A 12,778-nucleotide genomic window follows, 5' to 3' on the forward strand; every position below is an offset into this window, starting at 1 on the left:
ACAGAGGGTGAACTCGATGATCAAGCAAATGTACGCCGTGGGTGAGAAGTTACACTTACAGACCTCGAGAAGAAAGAAGTGTTAGTGGTGGCAATGGCGATGGCTCGTGAGGTCCGTCCAGGAGAGGAGAGGAGAAGTGGTGGTGGTGGCTAGGAGGGTTTGTGGTTATTTAAAAAACAAAATATTTAATGCTTTTTAAGTTTAAACTACCGCTAGAAAGTCCACCTCACACTATGAACCGTTAGAACCTTAAGAAAACAGAATTGCCAAAAAAATAAATCCTGGACTTCATAATAGCAAAAATTAACTATTGAACAGATAAATAGTCGTCATCCAACAGCTACATACAGGCCCATTTTCCTTTTTCTTGTAGTAGGAAGCATCATTCGCATTTAAGTATCCAGATAATGAGACAAACAACCTTAGAGTGAGTAAATTCATATTATTGGATAACAGGAGCTAAATTTAGACCACAAAAGACTAAATCAAAATAAAAATCAGACTTGAAGATTTCCAAGAACAAGTTGGAAAGAGTTAGCTTTTTATTTGCAAAATGATGGCATTCCATCCCATATAAATCCAAATTCATAAAGCTCACAATAAACAAGAATGTAATATTTGTTTTCCTTATACCATGATGAAATAGGTTGTCAGGAGAAAATTTTCATCTAGATGTTGGAAATATTTATGGGCTCTCGGAGGATCCTCTCCATCTGTTGTGCCCTGGTCCTAATTGACATGTCAAAGACCTTTTGGCTAAATTCCAGCACCAGGCCACCAAGGATGCTTGGATCAATCTAGGAAACCCAAAATGAAAAGCAAAGTCAACCGAATAGCGCAGGTGCTCACACAAATAAACATATAAAGAGAGAGCAGAAGTTTCACTATGTGCATGTTTAAAAATCCTTCTATAATTGATTCTAAAGCAAAATCAATTTTGGAAAGAAGCTTTTGTGAGTATTTATGTGATCCTTGACATATATAAATAATATTAAATAACTTCAGATTAGTGAAAATAGCACATTTATATGATTTATATGATAGTAACTTTTTTCTTTACATCAGAACTCAATATTTCAAAAAAACTAGTAAGCACTTTTTTCATCCTTTCTTTTCTAGATTATTTAATGAATGTTCAATTCATATATCAGGGTAAGGGAAAGAATACCTTCTGTTCAAGTGAAACCTTAGCCCCAGAACCTATGATTTCCTGAACAGTCTCCTTCAGTGCCTTCTCCTCTTCAGGGGGGAGAGGCTGGTAGAAAATTATAGAAAGTTAGGTAATGGAGTAACTATCACTGCTGTTTGATGAGATAACATCTTATCACATGTCCCACCAATCATTCAAAAGACAATGCTCATATAATCCAAAAACCATCATGATAAGCATGAGCTTTTAGACAGCTTACTATAGAAAATAAGCAGCAGTAAATTTTGACAGCAATTATGTGTAAGCAGCAGTAAATTTAGAAATAGAAAAGAACACACTCATACAAATGTGTGCCTGTGTAGAGAGAAAGAGGAGGAGAGATAATAAGATAGTAAGTAAGGAAACCATAAAGATTATGGTAGAATGGTGAGAATGACAGATAGTAACTGGTTATTCTAGTCTCAAAATGATTTTTTGTTGAATTATTTTTAAATCACGTTTATAAGCCTAACTTCAATTGTTTTTAAATAAAAATATAATTGAGATAAAGTTATTCTGAAGTATTCCGCACAAACTCTGCATATGGAATAGTGAGTCTCCTTGTCTTTACTAATTAATGGAAGATGCGAAGATAGGACACTAAATCTACCAAAGTTAATTCACATAACAATTTAGAATGCAATCATCCCTCTGCAAAAATCATGGAACTGAATTGTGCAATAAAAAAGTATAAATATGTAATATGCTACACTACAGGATAAAAATAAGTTGACCATCAATGAAGTAACACTTACAAAGACAGTGGTCACAGTCGCTTTCACTTCTCCCTTATATGCCATTGCCAACTCACCAAACCTCTTTGCAATGGTGTCTATGTTTTTAAGCCTCCCATTCTCAGCGACAACAACTTTACAACAAAAAATGAATCATAGTATCAGAAAAATAATATAGCATATAATTGGTTGGAGATAAATGATACCAGCAGCAATAGTGACAGTTCCAAGATAGCAAAACTAAAACATCCTACATTACCATTATATTTCTACTTGTTATCTAACATCATATTAATATTGAATGCTATCATGATACATTCAAAGGGATCCTATTTCGGGTACACACTAGCACCCTTTCATCTATTATCTCCAATGGTATTCCGTTAAGGCATGACCTCATTGCAACTATTGAATAACAAAGTCCAAAAAATAAAACACTTCGTAAATATCATACAACAATAAGGAAGCCTATCGTACCAAGGAAATTCTTAGTTACATCTGAAACTTGGCTTCACGAGAAAGCTCCTCAATGGCCTTGACTCTAATATCCTTAGCCACAGATATGTCCTTTACAAACTGTGAAACTAAGGCACTATTATTTCTTTTCATTCAGCTCACAATACTTCTGATTCTACCCCTAATTCTGATACCTTTGCCTACCCACCTCCACACCTGTCCTACAAACCGTTCCCTAACATAATATCAATTCTCACCCTAATAGCTCAACCTCTTTCCCGAATCCAGCACCACAAACATATTGCATTTAAAACACAACTGCCTACAAGGCATTCTACCAAGCTATTGCTACCTAACAGTTGAATCCTTTTTTAGCAGGTTCAACAAATGTTCACTATAAGGTTGCCTCTTGGATACTAAAAAATCAAATCCTCCTAGTCTAGGCTTTTTTCTCCTGCAACTCACAGGTCTTTTGTGATTTTGATTGGTTGGATGCTTAGAGTGGAGATCTATAACCAGATAGTTAATCTATTTTGGTTCTTCTCTAGCCTCAGGGGAATTAAAGAAGTAAACAATCATTTTTTATCATCCTCTAAAGCCAATTACTGAGCTGCTGCTGCATTTGTCAATGAAATCCAATGGAAAAGTAACATTATTATTTAAAACATGTCTATATAGTGTATATATATAAAACCTGGAAATTATTACTTCAAAGTTCAAATCAACTTTTGTTCTCTTTTTTACTGAGGATAATAAGAAGGTAATAATATCTGACTCAAGATTTTAAAACCATCAAGATCAAATACCTAAATTTCCTTTAGCAAGATAAATGAAATGGTAGGATTGGACTTGTGGTGAGGGGTTCGGGTAGTTTGCATGAGCTCATAGGTTTCAACCTCATTGCAAACATTGTATACAAAAATATAAACTTTTTAAACATTAAGAAAGCCTGTCGTACCAAGGAAATTCTTTGTAACCTCTGCAAACTTAGCTTCACGAGAAATCTCCTCGATGGCCTTGACTCTAACATCCTTAGCCACAGATATGTCCTTTACAAACTGTGAAACTAGGGAACTGTTCTTTACCGCCTCAACAAATTGATGAAGCTCAGAGTCAACCTTCTCCACTGCTTTAGCTTTCACTGCTGCAATATACAAAGCAGAGGCATAGTTTCCTGAACCTCCAAACATTGCCAAAGGAACCTAAAAACGAATGCAGAAGGAATAAGACAGGGAGAAAACAAGTCAATACCATCCACCAATAACAACAAACCAAACACTTCAGAGAACGAAATACTTATCACAAACATTCGAGTATTCGACAGAGTACCAGACCCAAATGAAATAGAATATATATGATGAAGCAATAATACAAAACTTCAGTTAAAGAACTATGGAGCTGAAAAAGCATTGAATTCCTTGCAGTTTTATTCAACTAACTGGACTGGTAATTTTTTTCCTATATTCTGTATTCTTCTTCAATCCATGACAGGTAAGAAAGAGCAATTCAAGGCCAATAAATTGATTACCTTAATTTTGGTATCCTTTTGCCCTGGCACATGGGTGGAATAATTTCTGGAGGCCTGCTCAAGCATAAGATGAGAAGGGAACAAATTATTCTCACAACAAATAAAAGGCAGCCAGCATAAAGAAAGACAGAAACATGATGCAGGAAACTGCGTTGAGAGTCTATATCACACCCAAACCTCAAAACTGTCAACACAGTATAAGTTGTCAAAAGGCACAAGACAAGAATGCAGATTCTTAAACTTCCAACAAAATGGCTTAATACAAACAACAAAAAATTCGGTAAACATTTTGACAAAAAAAGGTGATCAAGTCGTATACATATAAGGGGCCAATTGACTAAAACACATAGAAAATGGGTAAGCAATTGTAACAAAAACGTTCTAACTCGTTTGACCACTTAATTGATAACCAAAACTGCTATGTATTGATCAGAGGGGGGATAGCATCCTATTAGCCATAAAAAGCTCCAATCCCGAGCTCCATGAGAGAACCATCCTCCAAAAAACCTAAACTTCCATACATATAAACCAATCATCAATCCCCCCCTCTTAACAGTGAGCAAAGGCTCCAAAAGAGACCCTGATTCTAGAACCTGAACAGCGGCTCATCTTCCTCTTATTCTTCTTCTTCACAAAACAACCCCGATTCCATCATCAACAACCAGTGGCCATTTCTGTTGAAATCTCCACGGTGTAGCCACATAAGCGACCTCAACCATACATGCCTTCGCCTTCACCAACAACCACCATAGTTTCTAGTCAAACCCCCATGAAAACACACACCACTGTTCCTAACTCACCATTTCCAATTTTTTCCTCTCTCTCTCTAAGCTAATCACCATTTCCTCCTCCATACACTGACACCCTCTATCGTTAAACAAACAAATCGGCAATTGGGTAAACAAAAAAACTGTAAATTTCGAAACTTGAACGATCTAGCAAAAAGTGTTATCGATCAATCAATCAATAGAACGGAAATGATCGCGAGATTTTACCAGAGGGGCAACAAGGGTGGAGGATCTGTGGGAAGTGAGGAACCCTAATTTGTTGGAGAGAGCGATCCCCGATCTAACTCGGTTGCACAATGCTGCCATTTCTGCGATGCGAATTGCGAAACCCTAATTTTCAGAAGATTCAAGTCACAGACACAGTGGCGTGAAATGAAACCGATGCTTTGCTTCTCAATAGTGAGAGAGAGCTAGTGCTGTAGCTTCCAACACGTTCTTTTTTTTTTATGCAAGCGAATTACACGTTCTCTTTTTTTTTTCTGGCAATGCAGGCTTTTTTTTAACAAAAGAGTGTTAAATTGAATATGCTAGTATTCATATACTACTTCGGCCCCGTTTGGAAGAGCTTATTTAAGCTTATCTGATATCATAAGTATTTATACAAGTGTTTCAGAGAGCTTATGCAAACAACTTATGACATTGTTTGGAAAAACAACTTAATTAAGCGCTTATGTTGGCCTATGACATAAGTGTTTATTCATAAGCTATTTTAAAAAGATTTTTAAAATAAATTGAAAAAAAACTATATATAAGCATAAGCTATTTTTCATAAGTCATCCTAAATAGCTTATGAAAATAAGTAAGTTGTTTTCATAAGTTCTCTCAAACACTGACATAAGCGCTTATGCTATCAGATAAGCTCTTTCAAACGGGGCCTATGGGCTATGGCCTCTCATAAGTTGTTTTGAGTTTATTTCCCTAAGTTACTCAGGATAGCTTATGAAAAAAAAGTTTATGCTTATATATAGCTTATTTTTAATTATTTTAGTAGTTTTTTTTTAAATAGCTTATGAACAAGCGTTTATGACCATAAGCGTTAAGTTGTTTTAAAAATGTCTTATCGAATGGGATCTTCCGTGTGATGACAGCCAATTGTTACTAGGAAAAATATTAATTTGAAGTTTTAATTAGTTGGATGAAAGAATATGATTTACTAGACTGAGTGACTATCACATCACATGCTAGATTTTTTTATAAAAATAAAAAATAGTGACAATTTCGTTACAAAAGGGAAATACACATATTTACTATTCCAAGTTTTTGTATTTCACGAGATTCACAAATAAATATACACTACATTAGAAAATTACTCAATCTTCACAATCATTCAGGGTATTGTGCACTCTTGTTCTCCATCAGGAGAAAAAAAAATCCCCGAAATGTAATTTTGATCAAAATTCAACTCAACTTAGGACTTTGCAAAATACTACTACATCCTAAAAAAGGAAAAAAAAATGCACATAAAAAATACTTTGTTTTATCACAACTAGATAAAACCTCTCCAAGGTAGTTTTTTTTTTAACAATGTAAAAAGTGTTATCGATCAATCAATAGAACGAAAATGATAGAGGAAAATAGAGTGATGAACGCGATGTTTTACCAGAGGGGCAACAAGGGTGGTGGATCTGTGGGAAGTCAGGAACCCTAATTTGTTGGAGAGAGATCCCCGATCTAACTCGGTTACACAATGCCATTTCTATTATGCGATGCGAATTGTGAAACCCTAATTTTCAGAAGATTGAGGTCACAGTGGCGTGAGAGAGTTAGTGTTGTAGCTTTATTTTTTATCGGTGATATGAAGTCTAGTGCCGTAAGAGAATAAGCGAATGCACGTTCTTTTTTCAACACTCTTTTATTAATTGGTTGAAATTTATGTGAGGTCCACTAAAAATATAAGTTTCACTTCATGGGACGAAAAGTGTACTTACGATTTGTGACATGATGATGGAAAATGTAATTTTGTAAAATTCTCTGAGAGACATATTAATAATAAATATAAAAGTATACACCAATAGATGAAAATTTTAGTTGGCATAGTAAGTCATCCTTTTCGGTGCTTTAAGGTCTAGGGTTCAAATCATGTTGGCTACAAACACTCAGTAAGGGGTCGGAGTATGCCAAACACGTCATGGGGATCCTCGAGCGAAGCTTGCTTTGCCATGTAGCCTACAACATTATTCTTATTCTTAGGATTAGGAACAAGGTCAATCTTGACTATCCAGCTCTATGTGAGCATGTTCCTTACCAGATGAATCATTTTCTTCGCCTAGAATCTGCTAACATTTAACTCGAAGCAGAAAACATCAACCACGTTTGAGCAATCTGAAAAACAAACAACCACCTGATAACCAAGGTCCCAAGCCGCCTGTTGCAACCCCATTTCAAGAGCAAAAACCTCCGCAAGGTAAGCACTGCCATAACCAAAGCTTGTGGTCACACAACAAACTCATCTCCCATTATTTTTGTTTAATGGAAGTAAGTTTTTACTTCTATAATTTTTTTAATCAAATTCAAGTATCTTCTTGTCAGATGATAATGTTCGAGTCAAGAACATTAACATCTTGATCGGGCTATTTTTCCATTTTTGTTATTTTGTCATACACAAAACTTGAATATGAAATTTTGTTTAAAAAATGGTTTTTGACAATTTTTTTAATTCAAATGATGTCATGTGCTCACAACCTTACATAGTAAGTTCATATGACCTCCACTTTCCTCTCCCACTTCCAATTAGTATATACTGATTGTGTAAATAGTTCTATGGAAAAAAAAAATTATTTTGCCTTATTTATTTATTTTTAATTTCATGACAATGTAACAAGTGTATTTTTTTACCACGAGCTTTGGACATTACTTTGATATGTGCACACTATACTACAAGTGTTTAATTATTTGGAGCATTTGATGGAAAGAAAAGAGAGATTCCTTAAACCCCTTTCTTCAGCTTTAATTTTTCATTATTTAGACAGTCATTTGAAAATTGATGTTCACTTTTAAAGTTTTATTATTTGGGTAGAAACGTGGAGTGCGATGTCCACACCCTACTTTTATTTTTATTGAATGTTCCTGAATAAAGCCCTAGAATCTAATCGGATGAACAAAGAAACCTTAGAGTTTATTCATGTAAAGAAGTGAACATGAATAACTCAAAACTCTAGTGAAATATACATTGAACCTGGACAGTGTTATTAGTTGACTAAGTTACATGAATGAGGGTGAGAATCAAGGGAAATAATAACTGATTCATTTGACTAGTCTTGAAGACCAAGGAGGATGAATCTGAATCCATGACGGTACAGCCCCCCAAGGCTTGTGGCTAGGAACCAAGTTAGAAATGTGCTCGTGCTGCTTTAAGTCGGTCCTTAGTTTCAGGGTCTTTGACTTCTTGGATTTGTGTTCTCGAAGATTTTAGTGAATCTAGTTGGAATGTCGTTTCACCTATGTCCTGCAAAGTTGTTCGTTCTTCATGCGTGCTTAACTTTTCTTCAGTCTTGTTGCCCCTTGGCTCTTTATTAAATAAAGTACTCATGCTATACATGCAATGCTATGTCTTATCAAATGGAACCTTCAGTGTAATGACAATCAATTGTTACTAGGAAAAATTTTAATTTGAAGTTTTAGTTGGTTGAAAGAATATGATTTACCAAACTGGGTGATTATCACATTCTATTTTAAAAAAAAAATAGAGACAATTTCGTTACAAAAGGGAAATACACATATTTATTATTCCAAGTTTTCATATTTCACGAGATACACAAATAAATATACACTACATTAGAAAATTACTCAATCTTCACAATCATTCAAGGTACTGCAAACTCTTGAACTTCATCAAGAGAAAAAAAAAATCCCCGAAGTGTAATTTTGATCAAAATCCAACTCAAGTTAGGACTTTGCAAAATACTACATCCTAAAAAATTAAAAATGCACATAAAATGTATTTTGTTTTATCACAACTAGATAAAACCTCTCCAGGGTAGTTTTTTTAACCACCTCTCCATTATAGTTAAGTAAATTTAATTAGGAGTTGGATGAAGACTCCTGCTAAATCCGTTCACATTAGCAAAGATCCCAACCAACTCTGGCCTATAAGGTAAGAATGACCTGTGTTTATTTTTCTCTTTCCTCATTCTATTCATCACATAAAGCTTCTCGTGAGCTGACAACCTCATTTTGCGCTTCTCGCTCTTTCCCTTCCGTACCATGACATTTTCCACCTTTCCCTTATTTGACCTTCCTGACATTGAAGGATTCAAGAAATCAAAAGTGCCATTTGTAGTGTTGTTTTTCCATTGATTTATGTGCCACAAAAATCTCCACATCTTTGAGAACCTTGTAGAGTGTCTTTTCTTGACATACACATTTGAAGCGTCCACCTTCACCATCGCTGCAGTTAGTGATGGCTCGCTTTGTGACTCGTTCAGAACATCATTCTGTTTTGAGAAAACTATATTACTTTTCTCAACAAATGGTTTCTTTAGTAGTGATTGGAGAGGTGAGGTGGCAACGTCAAATGTGGAATCAATGAGAAGAGAATTGTTGGAAACAGGAAAAATTGGTTTGATTTGGCCATTGTCAAAGATATCATCTGCAAATATAAGTGTTTCTTTGGGCTCAGTGCTTCCAAAGCTAAACCCTTGTTGTTTATCAAAAATTTCTTCATTGTCGTTGTCGATTTGGACATTGAAATCTAAGTCAAGTTTTGCAGTAGCAAGAGAAAAGTTATTAGGCTGAAAGAATGATCTAGACATATGAAGAGTGGATAATGCTTGAATTCTTAGCATCTTGATACTTGAGGTTTCCATTTGCATTTTGTTTCACTTAAGACTTTGGATTTTTCTGAGGTGAATTGAATGTTGGAAGTGATTGCAAAATGAGAAACTAGAGTTATTTATAGACAACCTACAATGTGAGGTTGGTTTTTGTTCGTTAAATAAAGTTGTGCTGGATTAGAGATTATATGAAAGTAGTTGCACCTGGAAGGTGTGAAGAGAGTAGTTATGTCTTAATTGTGGATCGGTTAAACTTGTAATTTGTTGTTTTGTTAAATGATAAATAGAATATAGTTTGCCTTAACACTATTTTTTCCCTTTTTTATCATATGTTTTGCATAGTTTAAAAAAAAAATCATATGTTTTGCATGTTGTTACACTACATACATATGTTCAACTGCAAACCCGTAAGTGCAACCTCCTCATTTTAGTTTGTTAGTTGTTTCTCATTAATAGAATATCAGTTGGGATTTGCCCAAAATGTAATTCACTAATTCTTTTCTACTAGATTTAATTTTAAAATCTGAAAAACAAAATATTATAGAGAAAATTAAAATGGAAATATAAGAACGCATTTAAATTTTTCTAGGATCTTATGAATTTAAATATTAATGTTTTCATCATATTGAATATATAAGTAAATAAATATGAAATTTTTTAAATATTATCATATAATCAGTTTATAAATTAATGAGTTATGATTATTTTTCATTAAAAGTATTTAATTTTTAGTTAGCAAAACAGTCATTCAATAATTTGAAAATTAACTTTTACACACATGCACGCATAAAAATTAACATAAGTAACTAATTTGATTGGTTTGGTTATTGAATCCAAATGAAATTAATCAATTTAACACAATGAATTTAGTTAAATTTATTTTCCCTTTAAATCAATTCAATTTAAAGTATGAATATGATTTTAAGGTTAGTAAATTAGAGATTAGTGTTAGCAGATTAATTAGAAGTTTTACGTAGTTAAGAGATTACCACATAGAAATCCATGCAAGCTTCATAAAAAGGTTATATATTCATGAATTAATTGGTCTTTCAATAACATAAGTAAGATTGATGAAATCATACCCCAAGTACTATCCTTTTTTAACTATTTTCACACTTCACAATTGCTCTTTTGAATTTTGTAACTTTTAAATTACGTTCGTTCACAACATCACATTTTTCACTCAAACTTTTGTTACCTAGTTTTTTTAGAAATTAAATAGGTGGAATTAATTTAGACAATCACAATCCTTGAGTTCAATATCTTTTATTATTACGTAACGAATAAATTTTGTCTAAGAGTTACCAGAACATCACAACTTGCATCTTTAGTAATGGAAACTCGTGTTGCTCCCGCAACTATTTTCAATTTGCTTCTTTCGCAATGCACAATCAAAACTCAAAGTGGGGGGGGGGGTGATGAATTCTAAATTGGACACGTGGATTTGGTTGAAAAATATGTGAAATCGCTTTATTTTTTATTTTTATTCGGAATTCACTAGTGAAAATACACATTCCTAATGAGATGGTGTTGTCAGCTTCACCATGTTCTTTGACGAGAAGCTCGTTGGAAGAGATGCTTGATTCACTTCGTCGATGAAGAGGTGAATGGTTCTCTCAGCTCAACCAACTTTGAAGGCTCAGCTTCCTTCGGCGCATCGCTACGATAATGGAAAGGGATTGGTCGTGGTGGTCTTACGATGGAGGTCTAATATGAATGTGGTTGAGGATTGTTGAGTGGTGGTGTTGGTGGCGACAACGAAACTGCGATGGCAGGAAGTATTCTAGTGGAAATAAAGTGAGAATGATTCATATTTGGGACTGGGATGCTACTTTGAAATTTTAAAAAACTATTAAGTATATGTGAAATCTACGCATTACCCTCAACTATTCATTAATATATCGGGTGTCACACTTTACCTTCATTTTAGTGTTAGAATGCGAACAACACTCTTTCAAAACTCCTTTATTGGAGTCGTTGAAATGCATATCAGTCCACTACAAATGTGAGTCTTACTTTCAATTTAATGAAACTCATATAAATTTTAAGTTTCAACAGATCAACGAGAGAATATTAAAAATATGAGTGTTGAAGACTTAAGTTTGTATTGCTAGCACTCCCCTAATATTAAAGTGTGTTAGTGTGTGTTTGGTTGCGGATCCAAAACGTGGATCTGAGTCCCAAAACTGGATCAAAGCCTTAAACGTGGATCTCCATGTCTCAAAACATGTTTGGGAAGGCTCAATTAGATCCACGTTTTGAGAGTAAAATCGGATCCTGGTGATGCTAGGAAAGGTAGCTTCTCCATCAACCAAACGTGGATCCAAGAAACCAAATCGAAACAAACCCAATTTTACCCCTTTTCCCTTCTTCATTTGCATGTATATTAGAATTTTAAAATAATAGCACCAACTTAACGGAAGATAAGTTCAAAATTAAAACGCAAGTTCAACTAGTTTGTGCAACAATAACTATACACAACTTTATTAGGAGAGCTGAAATGGATATTGATTTCAATCGGTGTGAAGATGAGAACATAACTGTTGACACAAATGATTATGGTGACACAAATTGAAACAGAAGATACCTAAGTTCAAAATTAAAACGCAAGTTCAACTAGTTTGTGCAACAATGACTATACACAACTTTATTAGGAGAGCTGAAATGGATATTGTTTTCAATCAATGTGAAGATGAGAACATAATTGTTGACACAAATGATTATGGTAACACAAATTGTAAATAAATTTATATGAATATAAAGTTTAGAAAATGATGCAATATATAATGAATAAATAGTCATATACCCATTTTGGTCATTACACAATTAAAATCAAATCTAATCAAAGTTATCCAAACGAAATTCTGATACAAAAATCAATTTTGGGTATGTGTATTCAAACATAAATCACGTCACTTGAACTCGCGTTTTTAGATCTAATTTTGACCAGATCCAATTCTGTTAATGCTAATCCAAACACACACTTAATGTTTGTTTCCAAACCCAATTATGTGGATACCCAAGGATAAGTACTTGTCTACCCCATTTGCTCGTGTCTGGTGGATGCAGATGTCGCACAATAAATGCATTCCCCTCTGACCCCAACAATTCCTCCTCTGTTTTCAAACTAGCATTAGCTGTGTGTGTCCAAAGCTACTTTTCAACACAAAGCTACTCCTACCTCTTTGGGGAAAATCCCAAAACCTTTGAGCCTACCCTCAATAGTGTTTGCTCTTTGAAGGAAACCAAACACAATCAGTTCAGTGGTTTGTTGTTGTTAAATGGGTTGCTGGGTGAGCAGTAACAGAGCC

At 34.3% G+C, this 12,778-nt stretch overlaps 2 protein-coding genes across 2 annotated transcripts; both read right to left on the reverse strand.

Moving 5' to 3' along the window:
- Positions 1–524: 524 nt before the first annotated feature.
- On the reverse strand, positions 525–5,125 carry LOC130710979 (ATP synthase subunit O, mitochondrial). Its single transcript, XM_057560395.1, has 6 exons — positions 4,903–5,125; positions 3,908–3,961; positions 3,338–3,581; positions 1,945–2,057; positions 1,169–1,255; positions 525–797 (listed from the first exon to the last, which is right to left on the reverse strand). The coding sequence occupies exons 1-6, from the start codon at positions 4,999–5,001 to the stop codon at positions 669–671; spliced, it is 726 nt and encodes a 241-aa protein (XP_057416378.1). The 5' UTR covers positions 5,002–5,125; the 3' UTR covers positions 525–668.
- Positions 5,126–8,711: 3,586 nt separating this feature from the next.
- On the reverse strand, positions 8,712–9,500 carry LOC130712182 (uncharacterized). Its single transcript, XM_057562019.1, has one exon. The coding sequence runs from the start codon at positions 9,498–9,500 to the stop codon at positions 8,712–8,714; it is 789 nt and encodes a 262-aa protein (XP_057418002.1).
- Positions 9,501–12,778: the final 3,278 nt, after the last annotated feature.

This window comes from Lotus japonicus, chromosome 4, assembly GCF_012489685.1.
Source record: "Lotus japonicus ecotype B-129 chromosome 4, LjGifu_v1.2".
Lineage (NCBI taxonomy): Eukaryota > Viridiplantae > Streptophyta > Magnoliopsida > Fabales > Fabaceae > Lotus > Lotus japonicus.

Coding starts and splice junctions, on each gene's coding strand:
- LOC130712182 (XM_057562019.1), bottom strand. CDS start 9,500: ATGGAAACCTCAAGTATCAAGATGCTAAGAATTCAAGCATTATCCACT.
- LOC130710979 (XM_057560395.1), bottom strand. CDS start 5,001: ATGGCAGCATTGTGCAACCGAGTTAGATCGGGGATCGCTCTCTCCAAC. Junction 1,256..1,944: donor CGACTGTGACCACTGTCTTT/GTAAGTGTTACT, acceptor ATTTTCTACCAG/CCTCTCCCCCCTGAAGAGGA. Junction 798..1,168: donor AGGTTTCACTTGAACAGAAG/GTATTCTTTCCC, acceptor TGGGTTTCCTAG/ATTGATCCAAGCATCCTTGG.